At 44.7% G+C, this 20206-nt stretch overlaps 2 protein-coding genes across 3 annotated transcripts; both read left to right on the top strand.

The window, feature by feature from the left end:
- Positions 1-1854: 1854 nt before the first annotated feature.
- Positions 1855-10017, top strand: LOC105022015 (neutral cholesterol ester hydrolase 1). Of its 2 annotated transcripts, none has more exons than XM_010890109.4 (6): positions 1855-2297; positions 3635-3860; positions 4308-4377; positions 4495-4666; positions 5096-5235; positions 7711-10017. In XM_010890109.4, exons 1-6 carry the CDS (start codon positions 2160-2162, stop codon positions 8186-8188), a joined length of 1224 nt encoding a protein of 407 aa, XP_010888411.2. In that variant the 5' UTR covers positions 1855-2159; the 3' UTR covers positions 8189-10017. The 2 variants fall into 2 exon arrangements, with proteins under 2 accessions (XP_010888411.2, XP_010888412.2); XM_010890110.4 differs by having other exon boundaries at positions 2059-2308.
- Positions 10018-12020: 2003 nt separating this feature from the next.
- Positions 12021-19696, top strand: tnfsf10 (TNF superfamily member 10). The gene is made up of 6 exons (XM_013139760.4): positions 12021-12234; positions 14851-14991; positions 15785-15830; positions 16045-16161; positions 17589-17821; positions 18357-19696. Exons 1-6 carry the CDS (start codon positions 12118-12120, stop codon positions 18564-18566), a joined length of 864 nt encoding a protein of 287 aa, XP_012995214.2. The 5' UTR covers positions 12021-12117; the 3' UTR covers positions 18567-19696.
- The last annotated feature ends 510 nt before the right edge of the window (positions 19697-20206 follow it).

The raw sequence follows: 20206 nt of genomic DNA, 5'->3' as shown, positions 1-20206 counted from the left end.
TCAAGATGAAGTGATATCATGATTCAAACGCCAGTTCTGAAATACTGATATATTAGCAGCCACAGTAAAGGGAAATAATATAAAAATATAGCGGCGGTTCAGTTTTCTACAATATCGCCCTACCCACAGAAAGTGGCTTATCAACAAAAATCTATTCACCCTTCTTCACACAGGCTCACAGTTTTTTTTTAAATTAAACATTAAATCCTGGTCAATAGGTTGAAAGGATAACAAGTAAATATATTCATTCAATCAATGCACTTTACGTTAATAAATATTTACAAAGTTGGACAATTTTTTAGAAATTTCAGTTGAGATAGCCTTAACATGTAAAAGAAATATGCTTTGGTTTCCCTACCCTGGAACATTTTAAGAAATACCGTTAAGAGTTTTTTTTAATGATAATTTGGGGTAATTAATTAAGAAACGAATAAAGAAAACCTCTAACGGTATTCCTTAATTAGTACAGCACTATTCAATACATGTTTAAGAAGTTCACGATGCCAAGACATGGGAAACAAATTTGATTTGGTCTCTCTTGCTTGAACACTTCAAGAGATAACCCGGCACACAAGTGTGTGGGTGTGTGTGAGAGCTAGCATTTGTGTGTCTATTTGTGTGTGTATGTGAGATCGCCTACCTTTGTGTGTGTGAGCGCCTGCATTTGTGTGTGTGCGCGCGCCTGCATTTGTGAGGGTTAATTTACAATCATTATGCAATTGGAGTCGCGTGACTCACTGTAAAAATGCTCGTGTGTAAAAGAAAGAAACTATTTACTTTTGTCAAATTGTACTATTGGTTTGTTTTAATGACCGGTTCCCGCTGTAAAAATCCTCTTTTCCAAGCTGAGGTACTGAGACAGTGGTCAGCGAACATAACCCTGACATAGGGTTGAGCTCGGTACCATGATGGTATGGTTGCTAGTATTATACATTATGGTAGTAGCAGGAGGAAACGTGCGGTGCTCCATTCTAGCCATGACAATGGTCCTGCCCACCAGGACTAGAAGACGAACGTTTGGGGAGCTGTCATGAGATAACCCCAGCCAGCAGTACTAATACACATTATCCAGTCGTAATTATAAAAAAAACAGTACATTACAATATCATGCTTTTCTGTCCTAATACGTTGCCCAAGGTAAATTGATGGCCAGCGAAACCCTTTGCTGTCACCAGAACTTTGGAGACAGGATATGTGTTAATCTTCAGGTTTGTTGAATTGGGGAAGTTTAAAACTGTAAAAATGAGACAATAGCGAACATTGTCATAAATACACACAGAAAAAATATATACATACGTACAGGTTCAATATGTAGCCTAAAGTTTAAACAGTGTCAAGGCAAGGCTAGCACATTGATTTACTAAATATAACCCACTGAAATAGTAATGATATTAATCAAAGTTTACAAATGTAAAAATCCCAATTTCAGGTGGTGAACAGGTTAAAGTGACAACAGACATGTGCAGAGCACACACACGCACACACACACACACACACACACACACACACACACACACACACACAGTGAGACCATGCAGATTCTCCCACCTGGTGGCACAAGAAGATAATTACGCTTTTTCAAATATATAATTTGGTTGATGTTTGAAACCTAACATTGATTGTCAAAAAAGATGTACTGGTTGTGCTTGCTCCTTCAAATTTATTCAGTAATTCCTATCAAAACATTTGTGAAGTTTTCCATCTTCTTGACATTGGCCCAAAAAAGCGCGGGTATAAACTACAGTTCCCAGGAGCACCGCGCGTCTATTTACGCAACATTTCCTTATCAGCTGTTACGAAACGCAAATCACGTTCAAAAACAAAAGCCGAGAGGAAATTTCAAACCAGTATTCAATTTTGACTGGAATTCTATTCTGATCTGCATAATTGTAATAACAGACCTTTTTTGTTATCTGTTTTCATATCATGCGAAACTAGATTATCGAGTTGACTACATATTTGCAATACAATACTACTTTTCATTATAGCAAGACTTTTATTCTTAAATCACTGTCAATCCTCATCCCTGTCTCCTTTCCCTCAACGTTTGAACTGACCTCGACCAACCACGGAGACAGACCAGAAAACCAGAGGCACGGTGAATTCTCTACATTTACCGGGCGAGCGAGCCCCAGTGACAGTCCGACCTCCCCGAGGTTATGAAACTCCGCTGGGCCGGAGGCGTGCTGCTGTCGTTGGCGGCTGCCTACTACGTTTACTCCCCGTTACCGAGTACGGTGAACGAACCCTGGAAGCTCATGCTACTGGACGCGCTGTTCCGGAGCTTCATACATGTGGTACGACTGACGTAAGCAATAAAAAATGAATACAATAGTTAGAATAGATTGTAGCCCTGTTAGTTATGTGGGTGTTTTTGTTCTGTTCTCGATTGTGAATTCTGGTCAGTTTTAATCCATGCCATCAGTGCAGTGAACCTGTTAACATGTATGGGTCCCACTGGGTCAAATATAGGTTATATTGCCGATAAGACACGATTGATCATAGAGCTCCGGCTTATATAACTACTGTACACCGTAGGTTGCTTAATATAATACTGATTGTTGTATAATGTTGTTGTGTGAAGCCTGTACTGTATGGTGTTTTCAACTTGTAATGCGACCATTTTAAGTAATTAACTGGTCAGATTGTCAGAATTTTAAATGTTTGTCTTAATAGCTTTGTACTAACACATACATGTTTGTTTTTCTGTTCATGTAGGGACTGGTAAAACGATTCCCTGATCTTAACCTAATCCTAACCCTCAACGGCACCCTAACCTCCATAATCTCACATTCATGCGTAGACACACACAAGCCCTGGCCTCGGCCTTGTGCAAACCACAAGTTAAGATCAGATTTAAGAAATGAGTGGGGAGTGGCTGAGAGTCAACAGGTCCACTTTAACCTGCAAAACCAGTCCCCAGACCTTTAGTTATTTTCAGGCACGATTTGAAAATCTGCCTCAGTTTAAGTTCTTCAACATATGTATTAGTATTGTGGCTAATAATACTGTGGGGAACTATAGTTATACTGCTACAAATACTACTGCTCCTACTAATACTACTTCAACTACTACTAACCCCACTACTGTACCAATAACACCTATAGTTAAAAAATATATAACACCTATAGTTAAAAAAACAGCCATCCTCACAATTTTCCATGGAAAATTTATATATAGTTATTGTATTGTAATACACTCACCGATCACACTGTGACATAAGCTACCTTTATTATTACTGCATAATAATGCACCTATTTAATTAAGCAGTATACCACAGCTAAGAGCTGTTTTTTGACACAAAACAGGCGAAATTTGTGAACACACCTCTTAGCCATGGTATATTGGCAATAAACTACAAACCCCAGAGATGCCTTAGTGCAGTTATATACCGGGTACCAATGCAATTCAAGTAAAAAGCGGTACGATGTCATACCCGTGGTATACACTCTCATACACCACGACTAACAGCTAATCTACATTCAGGATTCGAAGGCACCCGGTTTATAACATATAATAATAATAATATAGCAGCAACTGCAACTAAGGAACTTAGATAGAACACTATGTCTGGAGAGCTTGTTGTATGGTCGGACATCCCTAATGTGTAGCTGCCTGTCTCCTTGTGTTTCAGGGAGACGCGGCCCACGCTCTAGGCATCTGTCACAGTGTCCATGTGTTGAACTCTGTTGTGTCGCGGCTGGAGGTGATTGAGGCGCGGTCCAGTCCGTCAGTTAGTGTCACTGACTCCGCCTTGGGGGGCGTGCCCGTGCGAGTGTTCCAGCCAGTCGGGGGAGGAGCCAAGCTCAGACGGGGGGTGCTCTATTTCCATGGCGGGGGGTGGGCCCTCTGCAGTGGACGTAAGTGTGTGTTTGTGTGTGTGTGCTTTTGAGTGTGTGTGCTTGTGTTACTTTTCGTGCTAAGAGATTGTTTGGGGTAATAGAAAATGTTTTCCCTCAGTAGCTTACTAGCTTACTCGTGGTCATCATCTGCACACCTGGAGGAAAACGCATGCAAAGGCCAAAAATGCCTGAGCTTGCAGGTGCCTGACGTACCACAAGGAGTTGCTAGGGTGCAACGAGGAAATGAAAACCTTGTCCGACACCACGCCCACCAACCCTAGACGATGCTCAGCTTCCCAAGATTGTCTAGCTATACAGATTCTTTAAATTGTTTTATTTTTCGGTCTCAAACAACGTTTCCGGCATTAACACGTGTGTACGTGTTTGTGCCCAATAGATGGGATGTCTTTGTACACATTTAAATGTTCTCTGTGTGTTTGTGCGTTTGGCCCGGGGTGTGTGTAGGGATGAGATCCTATGACCTGCTGTGTCGGAAGATGGCTGAAGAGCTTGACGCGGTCATTGTGTCAGTTGAGTGAGTATGAAACCATTTTCATGTTAATCACACGGGAACTGGACCCACCCAGCCAACGTTTGTTCTCGTCCCAGTCCACCCAAGCTGGTCACTAAACCAAGGGCTGTGTTGCCGTAGTTACCGCCTGGCCCCGGAAGCCGTGTTCCCGGATCAGTTCCACGACGCTCTGACGGCGTCCCAAGCCTTCCTCTCCCCAGAGGTCCTGCAGAGCTACCGGATCGACCCGGCCAGGGTGGGGGTGTCAGGAGACAGCGCTGGGGGGAACCTCGCTGCAGCCGTGGCTCAGCAGGTATACACACACACACACACACACACACACCTACACAAATGCAGGCGCACACACACCTACACAAATGCAGGTGCACACACACACACAAATGCAGGCGCACACACACACAAATGCAGGCGCACACACACACAAATGCAGGCGCACACACACCTACACAAATGCAGGCGCGCACACACACACACACAAATGCAGGCGCACACACACACACAAATGAAGGCGCGCACACACACACTCACACAAATGCAGGCGCGCACACTCACTCACACAAATGCAGGCGCGCACACACACACACACAAATGAAGGCGCGCACACACACACACACAAATGAAGGCGCGCACACACACTCACACAAATGCAGGCGCGCACACTCACTCACACAAATGCAGGCGCGCACACACACACACAAACATGGTCTCTTTCTCGTCACAGATTTCCGCAGATGACAGTATGAGTGTGAAGTTCCGTGTCCAGGCATTGATCTACCCGGTCCTCCAGGCTCTAGACTTCAACACTCCGTCGTACCAACAGAACCACAACGTTCCCATACTGCACCGCCACCTCATGGCCAGGTAAACAACACACACACACACGTTACAATGACGTCGCAACATTACTGAGGATCTAGTCGGCGCATTCCCCGTGGGGTTTGTCACAGTGTATAATGGGGTCAGTATGATCCAGTGGCTCACCCAGGCTGACGGGACACGATCACTGCGCCAGTAGTGAAGGGAGTGGTGTCATGATCCTCCATTCTCAGCTAGCCGTCTGGCGCAAGGGCATCGTCAAAATCAAAACATGACCGCATGGATGAAAGCACCTCATTAGGAAGATATCACATTTTAGAGGACCATTCCCTGCTCTGCCTTGTACATAAGCCCTGATGAATTGGTTGATAATTGATCCCAGTTGTTTATTACATTTCTGTGAATACGATAAGTTATCACGGGATGTGTTAAATCATGCAATTGTGGAGGTAGGGCATAGATAGAGTGGTATAGTGAAATATTTTCTACATCACAGCCTATTATGGAAGTGATTCTTCAGGTGAATGTCTTACAAATAATTAAGAGGATAGAAATTTCAAATGTGCTATAAACTTCCTTCTACTCATTGTTCATTATGAACCCAGTGTTTTCCGTGAGGTAAAACCCTGCACGCTTCATGTTTGCGGCCGTTCTGTATTCTTGTATAGCGTGTGTTTTGCAACAAGGTGAGAACAGCTGTACGAACAGAGCTGAGGACAACACCCTATTGCTCACGCCCATGGTGGGAAGCAAGAAGCCAGAGAGATAAATTGTGAAATCACCAACCAGTACTGTCAGATCCTGACAGCTGCAGTCATTGCATCAACCACACATGCAGCAAAGAAAAAGGTGGCACAATCACAAGTATGGGAAGAGTGCAAAAGACACACAAACTGAGTGAATATTCAAAAGAAAATGCAACAAGGACAGAGCTGGGAAAAATAAGAGAGCAAAAATTCCCCCTGTCCCCTTGAAAAAGCACAAAATGGAAGAAAACACCTAGTATATAGGATTAAGAATCACTTATGGGGACATCTCCTTAAAAATATGACCTTTGTAACAGGTCAAGTGTTATGTGGGTCAAGTGTAGATCTAATACAAAAAGTAATACAAATGCACTCTGATAACATCTCGGAGAGCAGAAAATGAATACGTGTATGTTAAATATTATAAGAAGACATACACCTACGCAGAACTAAGATATTTATTAATTATTCCAATTGGACTCTTAATATCTCACCCGGCACAGCCAGAACAGGACTGGTCACCACTCTGAGCCTGGGTCCTCTCTAGGTTTCTTCCTAAATTTCGGCCTTCTTAGGGAGTTTTTCCTAGCCACTGAAATTCAACACTACTGTTGTTTGCTCCTTGGGGTTTAAGGCCGGGTGTTTCTGTTAAAGCACTTTGTGACAACTGCTGTTGTAAAAAAGGCTTTATAAATACATTTGATTGATTGACATGCACAAGTCAGAAAAAAAAAAAGATAGGATCAAACAGGTATGGCCGGTAAACTCCATGCTGGTAAAAAAAAAAAAAAAAAAACAGAACACAATCAGAAAAAGGTGGGGGCAGCTGTACAAACAGAGCTGGAAGACATAGATATTTTTTAATCAGCAAGGCAGGATGTACATTTAATATACTCCTCTCCTAATAGCAAATGTCATTTAAACAAATTAGTGAATATGCAGGGAACAAACAATCCGTCGTGATCTTAATCCTGGAGTGAGCAGTCTACATGTATTCCTCTGCCTCACAGTCTTGAGGAAAACCCTCCACTGCCCAGTCATCACTATGCACAGCCTGGCAGGGAAGAGAAGTCGTATGCAGTCCAAGATCTAGAATCTAGACAGAACTTGACAAAAAGTGTTTGGAAGTCACGGAAGCAGGTGACAATGGTCTGTGCTCTCTGAGCTAAGCTGGGACCCTGGGGGGGGGGTCCAAGTTGGTAGGGGACAAAAGTACAGCATTTCTCAGGACCTGCACAAAGAGACTAGACAGGAAAGACACGGTGAGATCCTGTATCCAGTGACTCAGGTACTATTAGATTATAATATCTGTAACAGCCCTCTAGGTCCAGGGATGTAGCTATTAGCATGTTGTTGTTACTGTCTCGATCAGAACAAGGCAAACGCCTTGACTCAAGCTGAAGTGTATTCACTGGCTATGCGCTGCACGCGTAGTGATGATGGCTTCTGTTTTAGCGTTTGGCCGAAGAGTAGCCATCTTCTCTTGGGCAGCGAGCGGACAGGCCACTGTCAGAGGACCCACGTGGGGTTCCACCATCACAACGGTGACACGTTTCGAGGCGCTGCTGGCTACTCACTGGACATCACACCCATTTTGCGTTTAATTAATTCAGCATTAAATGTTTGCTGATTTTGATTTAAATAAGATCATTTGTATTTAAGGTCTTATAAACACACTCATCCACACAAACACACCCGTGACCCATATTGAAGCGCACACACACACACACAGACACACCAATACTTTGTGTTACTAACCATCCCCTCTCTCTAGGTTCTGGCTGCTTTACCTGGGGGCTGATCCTTCTCTCCTTCCTCATATCCTCTCCTCCCCCTCATCCCTCCTTCATCCCTCCATCCTTCCCGCCATCCGTTCCCATTTGAATTGGACAGCCCTGATCCCTACCAAACATCAAAAGCATTACCGGCCCATTGCCACGGAGACTGGGTCACGGGAGGTCACACAGGAAGTGCCAGGGTTGGTGGATGTCCGAGCGGCACCGTTGCTTGCAGAGCAGGGGGTCCTGGGTAGAACGCCACAGGCTTATGTGATGACGTGTGAATTCGACGTTCTGAGGGACGACGGGTTGATGTACGCCAGGAGACTGCAGGATGCCGGCGTCAGAGTTACCAGCGATCACTATGACGACGGTTTCCATGGCTGTATGGCGTTTGCCTTCTGGCCGTTTCGGTTCTCCGTGGGCCAGAGGAGTTTGGGCAGCTACATCCACTGGCTGGACCACAACCTGTAGAGTACCCAAGGACCCTCTAGACTCTGGCTATGTGGAGAAATAACACTATGGAAAAACGTGATCGGAAACAAACCTGTCTCACCTCCAGGTCCAAAAACATCCAGACAGTTTGCAACGCCTCCCATAACCCTTTTCTTCTGACCTTACAGATCGTGTCGTTCAGCACAAAGGCGGTCAGTGAACTGACAACTAGTGACGGCCAAACAGGGCTTCATTGGCGTTATTTTAGCAGCAGGATATTATGGTGGCAGCACTCAGATTTTCTTTATCACAATTAAAGCCATCCTTGAACGTTATAAGGCAATATAGTTATAACAGACAAGAACAGTATTGGAAAGGACATTAAACATAAAATGTACAGACTAGATTTTTAACTATATTGCCTTATATATTTCAACTATGGCTTTTATTTTGAAAAAGAAAATCAGAGTAAGCGCTGCTAGCATAATATCCTGCTGCTAGAAGAACGGTAATGAAGCCTTGTATGGCCATCACTACTGACAACTGTGCATGGAACAGATTTTAAAGCTTTGTAAAGCTACAACTCCAATATGCCGAAAGACTGACCAACAAAGACAGCTGTATGTACTTGTTGGGTTGTGCAATATGTTGTATTTATTTATTTGACCATTCCAAGCCAAGGGAAGCGGTCAGCATAGAGCCAATGACGGGTCTCATTACATGTTTTAACCTGCATCCCAGAGGATGAGGTTTTTAGCAAGCCAATGGCAGCCAGAATAACCACTAAAAGAGAATCTGATATATTTTCACACAGTCTGAAGAAGCTTCAGAGCTTCTAGCTTATTAGGGAAATCGTTCTAGAAATTAAGTATTTATGTTCTGACAGACTATCTTTACCAAAAGAATCATGGCATTTTACAGGGCTATTAAAGGATAATTTGAGCAACTGAATATGCTCAAATGAAGCTATAATGTAAGATTTCTTATACAATAATCATTTTATTTAATTTTTTTACATTTCTGGAAAGTTGGGAAGGTACATGTTCTTCAACCTCCATGTCAGTTTGTATTATGTACTATGTATTATGTACTTGGGATGTTTTCAGTGTGTTTTAGCTTTCAAACAATAACTCAGTATAAATTATTAACTATAATAGCCTTTTTATATATATATATATATATATATAATTAATGTGTGTTGTTTTAAATGCCTCAAAAGGTTCAGAAATCATACTGATGTCCTGTAAAGATGTAAAGCCATGTAAGACCGGTTATTTCAGCATTTCCAAACTGGCACATTTTCTTTTAGAAAGAGCTACTCTCCTTCCTCACAGCGAATGTACTTAATTGTTCTTGGTTTGAAGTATGTTGATGTTATTTCTTCTTGCTAGATATTTTGTTGACTACTGAGACAATTGAATGTACTTGAGGCATGGCCCGAGTCATGTGTTTAGATTTGACATGGCTCTGGGTCTGACTAATGGCCTCTGGTGTAATGGTACTTTTCAACACAAGATGGCACTGTTGTGCTCTGCGCCAGACTCTGAAGGATCAACGGACAGTAAACCACTTGGGACCCAAGGCCTCAGCTCAAGCTTCACAACTGTCATAATACCACTGAAGACAATGTAAACTTATGTACAGAGAAATATATATAAGGTGTTGGATATTCAGCCTGACTGGATCTGCAGGCTCGTACTCTTCCAAGTTTTTTGTTTTGGCCCGTGTTGGTTGTGTGACTACCTAACCGGAGCAAAGCATTGTTCTGGTGAAAAGTGTTCTTCCTGTTTAAAAGAAATGTGTGTCTCTGTGGGCCGTTCTGATTTTAGCAATGCAATTTAAACGTCCAGGGTGAACCTGAACCGAGAGTGACATGTCTCTTTTTTTTTTGCTACAGGGCAAAATCACACCGCGCACACAATTAGACACGCCAGGTATGTCATCGTGTGTATTGAATGGTAGCCGTAGGCTTCAGGCCGGAGATTGGCCTCTGAGGTAAAGACTCGGAGAACCTGTTCTCGTTTACTCTGTCACGCGTTTCTTTTTCTATACCTCACACGCTCACTTCCTTCCCTCCTTTCTCCTCACATCCTGGAGAGGAACAGTAATCAGAGCCACTACACCCCCCCCCCCACCCCCCGCTAGATCACATGACAGTAGAGGATGAGTAGGTACATGCTCCCAGAACACATCTGTGAGTGTATGCCTGTTTGCGTGTGGGTGTTTGTGGGTGTGTGTGTGTGTCTGTTCCTGCCCTTACGTGGGGAGTCAGTCAGTCTTAGTGCCCCCGGGGAGTAACCCGTTAATCAGCCTTCGCCGGATGATTATTCCAAAAGAAAACAAAAACCCAGAGAATGAAAAACAAAACTGAGAGAATGTGAATAAAGAAGTGTGGGAGTCGGTGGTGGGGGGAATGTGAGAGGAGAATGTTATCACTGAGAGTAAAGGTTACATTGTTCACCGGTTCCTGACACGCCGAGGGAGGGAGTGTGGGGGGTGGGGGGTGGGGGGGGGGGGGTGTAGCAAGAGCCGAGAGTTTGTGAGTCAGGGGAGTAAAAGGTCTGGCTCACCATAAAGACAGTCTGTCTTTGCCAAATCTCAGACTCTGAGTCAGACACACACACACACACGCGCGTGCACACAATCTGATTCGGAACAAATGTCCCCAATTTTTTATTGGAGCACGCAAAGTTAACCCCTCCCAACCCAAGGTCATACTGCTGTTTGGTGGTGACTGACTGATTCCTGGAAAGAAACAAGCAACTGAGTTAGAATGGCTAGATCATCTTTAGGACAGCGCTGTGACATGGCTGGAGCTTTTCCTGGCATCAGCAAAAAGAAAAAACAGAATGCCACAGAAGGAACTGGAAATCCCCAGGTTTCCTCTGCAGCTATTGGTCGGTTCTCTGCTTCCTTATCTCATGACTGGTCTGTGTTTTTGGGTCTCACACGTCTCACCATTGTCCAAACATTATAAAGCTGCGTGTGTTTCAGAAACGTGCTTTGCGGAGTTGTTCTGCCGGACAAGAGTTCTGAGGACGTAATGTCCAACACAATGCCTGAAGAGAGAAGGGGGAGAGAGATGGCCGGGATAAATTAAGGGAGAGGGAGAGTGGGAGAGAGAGACGATGTTGAGGGAACACATAATTGGGAAAGAGACGGAGAAAGCAGGAGTGGCGAGTATAGTGTTTGTGGGGGAAAAGTTCGAAAGAGGGGGGGTGTAGATTGTGTGGAGGAGGAGTGAAAGCGTGAGGGGATTGGGGAATCAAGCATGTCGGCAGGGGGAGGAGAAAAGTGCAAGAAGTCAAGTTCTCCACATTGTGTTCGGTTCCAGAATGTGGATGCATTGAAGTCTGCGTGTGTGTGTGTCTAACTTTATAACTTGACTCTGGTCCAGCCACTTTTAGCACGGACAATAATGATGACTTTATCACTCAGAAGTCCCCCTAGACACACCCGCACACACACACACAAGTGAAACACAATAAGGGCAAGACTCCTGGGGGGACACATGTGCACAGATTGAAGCCAGATGTTTTACATGCAGAAACAGAGAAACGAGATCCATTAATATCCCGGACAGAAAAGTCATGTTTCACTTGTGGGAATAAAATATGGAATGATACACAAAATACTGATGGTCATGGGTACCTAGCTATGGCGGTTCAATAGAAGGGCCAGAGATAACTCCGATCAACACCGACTGACTGACTGGCAAAACAACACTACCTATCATGTAGATTCAGATTTAGACAGAAACGAAAGCTTCCCAAAGACTCCGTCAAAGTTTGTTCTTTACCGTGGCCTTGCCTGCTCCTCCCTTTCTCCTCCTCCTCGCTCTGCCTTTCTCTCTCTCTCTCTCTCTCTCGCTCTTTGCAGGAGGTGGGGACAGAAGTTTTAGCTAGTCTTCCTCTGCTTTTCTCCTGGTACCGAGGCGAAGCAGAGCAGGGCCCAAGGCAGTGGTCGGTATGGCGGGAGGCTCGAGCGGCGTCCCGTTTCTCGGGGTTCTGCTGCTCGCCGCGATTCTGCTGCAGACCGTGGCCGTTACCGTCACTGTGCTCTACTTCACAAACGTCCTCAACACGGTAAGAACCAGGGAGGGAGGGGTAGCCCGTGGACAATAACCAATAAAATATTTAAGGTGCACTTGATTTACCTTGGAATTTGCACTTGTGGGACTCTTCCATTTGATCCTTTGTGTCGGGCCAACCCAAGTCTGCACACTGAAAGTATGTAGGGTGTAGGTGTTTACTCGATGTTGTGCTACGCAGTGATTGTATGCGTGCAGTTGGACCTAGGGCCTATGATGGGTTCTATTCCCACATATTTGGTTAAAAAAAACAATCCATCGTTAACCTGAGTTGTTTGTTTACTCTGTTATCATTGACTGTATTTATGGTGCCGAGAACGCTTTGTGCGTTCTTTAAGATAAGTCATATTCGTGCGTTGTTCTGCAAAACACTTCTTCCAAGAAACCCAGTCAGACTTTGTTGATGTGCCAACTATGCAATTGTGTTATTCAAAATGTGTATGGTATTTTTTTTGCAGCGAAAGGTTAGTGCATTCTTAAGTGCTAACTAAATTGTATCTGGTCGACAGTTTTTAAGGCCTTTTGTGTTCTCTCGCAGCTGTGTGCTTTAACCTGGATTTTTTCCATAACGATTGAGCAACAATTACTGACTCTCCCTCTTTGCTTCCCTGTACTCCCCCTCTCAGTTTTTTCTCTCAGTGATTGTGATCAGTGTTTATGGACGTTAATATTTACCAAGCTCTACATAGTTGGGAACTGACATGTAAAATCCATCTAAGGAGGAGTTTTACTTATAAAGATATGCACTTTATTTGAACATGTAATTAGTAGTTTAATTACAGTAAAAATAGAGGTAAACTGGTAAACTGCTGTTTGAAGAGTAGAGTTTCTCAATTGTGGTCCCCCAGAGTCCCTAATTACACTATTCTGCACAGTGTGTAGGTTTGTACTGGGCTATTACAGTTCCACATTCATTCAATAATTTCTTGAAATAAAAAATCAAACAGTATTCTTTTGAAACATTTGAGGCGTTCCTCAAAACGGTGTACCATCAAAACTGCAAATACATTCTTCAGAAGAACAAAGAATGTCTGTCAACAATAAACATTATTATTATTTATTTTTTTATAATTCAAGATTGTAAAGAAATGTATTTTGTCCTTTAAACATTTTTAGTAGATCAATAGATTTTCTCTGCGGCCACCATGTCACAAGGAGCTGCATTGGAAAGACAAGGATTATGGAAACAAATCAAATATAACTATTAATCATAAAGAAAATGTAAAAAAATATGCACAATGTTTGTATGATTGTTTAACAAAATCGAATTCCATTCCCATAAAAAGGCTGGGCTGCTCATATAGGTTTGACTTTTCCATTGGTTATCAGAAACACAATCCCTGAATACAAATAAGAAAGGGGGATACAAAGGAGTAGCACAGCTCATAAATGAGGTCTCACCCACACTGAAACAAAGCTCTGGAACTTTCTCATCAGTAATTGCCTACAACATTGAGACCTCCCTTTAAAAGGTTTTGCTTTGGTGTGGGTTGCCAATGGAAAGTCTACAAACCCGTGAGCGGAACAGAACATCTTAATTGTAAAAATACTAATGAATGAATCAATATACATGATTATCTTGACATTTTTGGTGACTTGTTAAAGGAGTGATTTTAGCATGGTATTGGACGACTCAAGAAGAATATACACTACCAGACAGGCTTAAAAAGAGTCAGAGTTTCTAGGTTTTTTTATATATTTTTCTGTAAATTAGGTATTTATGTGCAATGAGGCATTTAACATTCTGCACCTTTTATAGTTTTGTGTCCAATTTTGATGATTATCGATCTACTAAGATTTTAAAAAGCTAGACACTTGTTTTTTGTTTCGATTAATAGTTTTGTAACTTCGTTTTTGATATATCTGTGTTTTGAAGAAGGCAGCTACTTCAAAAAACAAAGACTATTTCACAAATGGCCAGAGTGCAGTGTCTTGAGAAACACTGGAAAATTGGCAGCATTGCTCTATGAACTGTGATATCCCCCATATTGATGGACGTCTGATGAAAATATTTACACATTTGCGGAGTAGGAAACGGTGAACACATTTGCAACATCTTCAGTATTCATGTTTTGTAATCAGAAAGCTATACAGTTTTAACCCTTTTTTCCCATGGTGAGAGATGCAATTCATATCAATCACATTTTCTATCAAATGTATATTATAATGCCCTTTTATTTTTTTTTACGTCAGAAGTTGTCACAAGGTGCCTTAGAACTCTAAAGAGCAGGTAAAAAGAGTTAATGCCCAGTGGCCAGGTAAAACCCCCTTAATAGGGTTGGAACCCCGGAAGAAACCTAGAGAGGAGCCAGACTGAGCGCTAGCCAGTCCTCCTCTGAGTGTGCCGGGTTAGGATTATAACAGTACATGACCTTTCTGGCCACATCCACACGTGACCAGCAGGCAAATAAACGCAGGTTAACCTGACATTGTAGAATTGCATTTAACCAATGGAAGACCGTTGTTCTACGACCGTGTAACCACTCCTCCAAAACAAGTATTGTGTGTATTTTGATAAAATGAAACGTGTGTTCAAATGAAAGAGTTATTTGGTATGTGTGTGTGTGTGTGTGTGTGTGTGTGTGTGTGTGTGTGTGTGTGTGTCGTTCAGATGAAGGAGACATTTGCGAGGAGCAGTGTGTCTTGCCTGACACGCGCCGACCACCGAGGGGTGTACGTGCGCTCCCCTACGGAGGAGAAAGGAGACCCTTGTTGGCAGGTCACACAGCAGCTACACACGCTGATTGAGAAGGTAATCGCCTCGCTGTCGCCGCTTCCGGTAACACCGCGCGTCTCCCTACGGAATTTACCGGCAACCACGTATGCAGGATCAGACGGCTCCCGATTTAATTCCTGTCCTTCACCAGTGGGGAGAAACGGCTGAAATGACCTAAGATCAGCACCCCCCCCCACCCCCCCACCCCCCCACACAGCAGAGTTTCAGACTTACAATGAGGTCTTTATTGGTTCGGTCGGGGATGGGATTCGCTGTGGTGTAATCAGCACTGGAATGTTCCTCTACCTGGCCCCGGGGACATGTGCGCTGAACAAAAATGTAAACGGGCCGTTCAAAAATGTCAGCGATTTTACTGAGTTACAGTTCATATCAGGGAATCATTCAGTTGAATTAATTGAATTTGGCCCCAATCATTACATTTCTCGTGAATGGGAATTCAGGCATCTTGGGGAAAAAACGACATTATTGCAGTCGGCATGCATATTGCCCACTCCCTCAAACCCTGAGATATCTGTTGCATTGTGTGACCAAACTGCGCATTTTTCTGTACAATAGATTGACCTTTTATTGTCCCCACAACTAGGTGCAAAGGAAAAAGTCTCAGCGGTACACATTTTGTGCATACTGAAGGTCCACTGACTCTTATTTTATCCTATGAATCATGGCACCATTTATATTTTTGTTCCGTGTACACACAGACATTCACAAAAAGGAATGTGCAAGAATGTTTGGTGCAATTATCTGAAATATGTTAAAACAATTGCTTCTATTGAGGCTCCACTTTCTATCCCTCTGTCTCTCTATCCAGTCTCTCTCTCAACGGCACCAGAAGGAGATCTCCTCAGCAGTCAGAGGTGAGATGACCACCAGTTTGTCCCAGTTCTGACCCATAGAACTGGGCTGAAACAACATTTGAATGAGTGAAACCAATAGAGTTACAAAGTGAGCCTGGTCCTAGCCAGCTCTCCCTGGGGAATACGCCGCCGGTTTGGTCTGACACACTGCCCTTCTGAAACCATCCATGTAAACTATGACCGCTAACGGACATTTGGACCGTGTCTCCCTCAGACGAGGTGTCCAGAGTGCTGCCCTCACTGGTGATGGACGACGGGGCCCCCACTCGCCCCAAAGTTGCCGCCCACGTCACCGGCAGCTTTGCTTTTAAAGCGGAGAGGGAAGGGGGAGGTGAGGATGAGTCGACACCCTCATACAACCGCACAATGTGTGTGTGTGTGTGTGTGTGTGTGTGTGTGTACATTAGTGTGTGTGTTTACATGTGTGTGCATTTGTGTTTGTGTGTGTATGACCCCGTAAAGAGTGCTGGATGAACACATAATGGACTCTGGCTCACACTTGTGTGTGAATCGGTGTGGTCTCACCACGGGGGGGTTGGGGGGGGCCTTAAAGCGATCTCCCTAGTAATACATGCAGCATGTGGGTCGGTGTGAGCTCAACCAAGCGCCTTGGCAGAACCGACGCAGGGGCAAGCCGGTGCTGGGTCGGCAGACGTGTTGACAGAGCACTTCCCATTGCCGCATATCGTGGAGATGCGGGGTACAGACGGTCCGGATGAGATGTCCGCCTGTCAGCAATCTCTTTGTGTTTGTGCCCTGAACCCAAAGCGTCCCTAATGCACGGCGGTTTAGGAAGATGTACAAAACCGCTTCCCTGACAGAAACCTGCGGTCGCAACCGATGTGGCATTGGTAATGCGTGTAGGCAGCCAGAAGCAGGAAACCGGCGCAGGTGTGGTTATAAGAGGTTTCAATACCAGGCAGGGTTGTCCAACTTAGAGACTAAACAGTAAGGCATGATTGGCCAACAAAACCTAAATCCGAAATACAGGCATCTCAAGACCGAGGCAAGGTAGTAACTTAGCTCAGTCTGGACAGGAATAACGCTGCACAAGGATGACACAAACAGCGGGGTTATACGTAGTGGTAATGACAGAACAGGTGTGCACAATCCTGAGTGGTTGTCCGGGTGTTGATCAGAAGGGGATTGGGTAGGAGTGTTCCGGGGAGCTGAACAGGCAAAAGGGCGTTGAATACGACCGGCCCGAGAGTCCGGTGGTTTAGTAGAGCGTCTGAAAGGGGGAGGAGTGGATGAGGACGGGCCAGACGTGACAGCGTTGTTACAAGCACAGCTCACGTGCAGAAGAATGTGATCGGGTCTAAGGGTTGTGTCGGACTGCAGTCCTTCAACGTAAACGTTTCTTGGACTAAAATGTGAACTTGTTGAGGGTTTTGGCCACTTCAAACACTAACTCCATTCTAGGGTTTGAATTTAGGTTTCATGACAACTGGTCTAAATCACCACCTCAGTGTACAGCCTTGTCATGGCGGCTCCTGGTTGGGTCATCCTGGTTGGGTCATCCTGTTTGGGTCATCCTGGTTGGGTCAAGTGTCACAGCCCGGTGCAAATTGCCTCAGCACCGACCGGGGTTGATGTGATGAATGCCGGACAGGGTTGTCCCGTCTTGTCAACCTCTAGAGACACGATAAAACTTGAAAAACGAACATTTACAGAACCAACTCATTTTGTTCTATTTTGTCTGACAACTGACCTCTGGCGCCGCCTACTAATCCCTTTCTCCTCACTGCCTGGCCACAGGTTCTCCCGGGCGGCGTGTGCAGGGGCAGAAGATCTTGTGGTGGGAGGGGCATAAAGGGCTGGCATTCCTTCAGGACGTTCAATTGGTTGACGGGGAGCTAGTGGTGCCTCGTCCAGGACTGTACTACATCTATGCCCAGACCTATTTCAGACACACCCACCCCGAAGAAGTGGAGGGGGAGGAAGAGAAGGAGCAAAGGGGGAGACCCATGCTACAATATGTCTACAAGAAAGTGAGTTTCCTCTGCCTGGATTCAGGTCCTGTAGACATATTCAGAATGTGTTGTTGAGGAGTATCCATGTGGACCGAATCTGTAAGGAGATTTTCCTTCTGACTATACTGTGACCTGTACTGACGTTGCTGAATGTTGACGGTGTTGTACAGAGATGGAGCTGATTAGTGATGGAGCTGATTAGTGATGGAGCTGATTAGTGGTGATGGCGCTGAATGGTGATGGCGCTGTATGGTGATGGCGCTGTATGGTGATGGCGCTGAATAGTGATGGCGCTGAATAGTGATGGCTTTGTATAGTGATGGAGCGGAATAGTGATGGAGCTGAATAGTGATGGAGCTGAATAGTGATGGTGTTGTATAGTGATGGAGCTGAATAGTGATGGTGTAGTATAGTGATGGAGCTGAATAGTGATAGTAATGAATATTGATGGTGCTCTATAGTGACGGAGATTCATAGTGACAGAGCTGAATACTGAATTTGCTCTATAGTGACGGAGCTGAATACTGATGGTACTCTATCCTTGCTCCATCAGGTCTCTTCCTACCCAGTACCCATCCTGCTGATGAAGACCAGCCGTACCTCCTGCTGGTCCCTGGACTCCCAGTTCTCCCTGCACTCAGCCCACCAGGGGGGGCTGTTCCCGCTGGCCGCCGGAGACCGCCTCCTCGTCACCGTGAGCAACGCGTCTGCTATCGACATGGACGAGAGAAGCAGCTTCTTTGGGGCTTTCCTGGTCAGCTAGAGGTCAGGGGTCAAGTCCGTACAGCGACTCTGGTGGTTTTGGAGCAACAGGCCACTCACTTTCGAGAGCTTGGAAACCTGGGTCCACACACTGTCCGCGAGCCGCTTGTTGGCAGACACAAAACGTTAAGCTATGTTTGAGTGTGTGTGTGTGTGTGTGTGTGTGCATGCATGGGTGTGTGTGTGTGTGTATGGGTGTGTGTGTACAGATGTACCAAGCTTCAAACTCTGTAACTGTGCTGGCCATGTGAGGAGGCGTGAGCAAGAGAGGGTGTATTTATCCAATCATCTTCCACCCTTGTGCCGATGGGCCAAGCTTTCCACACGGCTCATCCAATGAGCTGTGTCTGAGGCCACCAGGTGAGTGTTGATTGGATGGAAAGCAGCTGGGGACGCGTTGACCCGTATCTGCATTATAAAATCAGGACAACTGACTGATTATGAATCAATGAAAAGCAAGGGGATGGTTGTGGAAAACTGTCTTACTGCTCCTTTCACCCTAAAAGGAGACACTTCGCCATCTGTCCATGAACTCTCGAGATGAGTTGTAATGTAAATATGAGTGTAGGGTGTTTCTGTGTTAATACTGAATGTACATTGAATGTCCGTCGTTTGATTGTAGCGTTTCTCGTAATTGACCCACATCTCCAAAATCTCACCCAAACAACACTGCCTGCAAAATCACGCCACCATTTTCTCCACCCTTTGTTTCAAAGTTGAAATAGTTTCAGGCCAATTCCCAGAGCGCCATACTGTAGCCCCAGCCTGTCGACACCATGGGACCTTCATGTTAGGACACTGGCAGTCCAGTACAGGACATTACTCAAATATTTTTGATTGACAGACGATGGACTGATATAGATGTCTGTGAGGGGTTGTCAGTTAAGCGGCCTCACGTGGGAAGAATTGTCTCCAGATGTTTGTTTTGGAGGAACTGTTTAACAGCCTATTCAGTCATGACTCATGTAAATCCAGATTTTGTGTATTGGGGGGGGGGGGGGGTTACCATGGAGATACGCACACTAAATCTGCCGCCAATGTGAATTCAACTTCTCTAGTACAACGGTGCTCATGTTTATGCAGCAAGGCTTGTCTGTACATGTGTCTAAAATAAAGACACTGTCGAAATGATGCACTGAAATAATTCCTCAACACACGAGTGGGATGCCACAGACGCTGTGGATGTATTGTATAGTCGTTACATTTGAAAACAAGTAGATGTTAATCTCTCAGTACCAACATACCACAACAGAAAACAGCTGGGTCAAAGCTGTCTGCGAGTGCATTACATCATGCATACTTGACCTGCTGGAAACAAGCTTGCACGCTTCTGCTGCCCTCGTGTGGGTGGTGCAGGTAGTGCAGGCATTGCTAAACTCTGCCCACTAGTGGACACAGTTATATCTGCAGCTGAGCTAACGTCACAGGAACCGGTGGAAAGTAATCAAATGTGTATTATAAACCAGGTGGTTTGAATCCTGATTGGCTGAAAGCTGTGGTGCACTGGACGGTATTCCAGAAGGTATTACATCACTTTTAACTGTTGTAATCACATTGGTAACCAGTTTGTAATAGCAATAAGGGAGTTTGTGGTATGTTGCTATTATACCATGGCTAAGAGCTGTTTGTAGTCACGTCCCA

Source organism: Esox lucius, chromosome 21 (assembly GCF_011004845.1).
Source record: "Esox lucius isolate fEsoLuc1 chromosome 21, fEsoLuc1.pri, whole genome shotgun sequence".
NCBI lineage: Eukaryota > Metazoa > Chordata > Actinopteri > Esociformes > Esocidae > Esox > Esox lucius.
This window is presented reverse-complemented; position numbering and strand designations above follow the sequence as displayed.

Coding starts and splice junctions, on each gene's coding strand:
- tnfsf10 (XM_013139760.4), top strand. CDS start 12,118: ATGGCGGGAGGCTCGAGCGGCGTCCCGTTTCTCGGGGTTCTGCTGCTC. Junction 12,235..14,850: donor TCACAAACGTCCTCAACACG/GTAAGAACCAGG, acceptor TGTGTCGTTCAG/ATGAAGGAGACATTTGCGAG. Junction 14,992..15,784: donor TACACACGCTGATTGAGAAG/GTAATCGCCTCG, acceptor CTCTCTATCCAG/TCTCTCTCTCAACGGCACCA.
- LOC105022015 (XM_010890109.4), top strand. CDS start 2,160: ATGAAACTCCGCTGGGCCGGAGGCGTGCTGCTGTCGTTGGCGGCTGCC. Junction 4,667..5,095: donor CTGCAGCCGTGGCTCAGCAG/GTATACACACAC, acceptor TTCTCGTCACAG/ATTTCCGCAGATGACAGTAT. Junction 5,236..7,710: donor CACCGCCACCTCATGGCCAG/GTAAACAACACA, acceptor CCCTCTCTCTAG/GTTCTGGCTGCTTTACCTGG.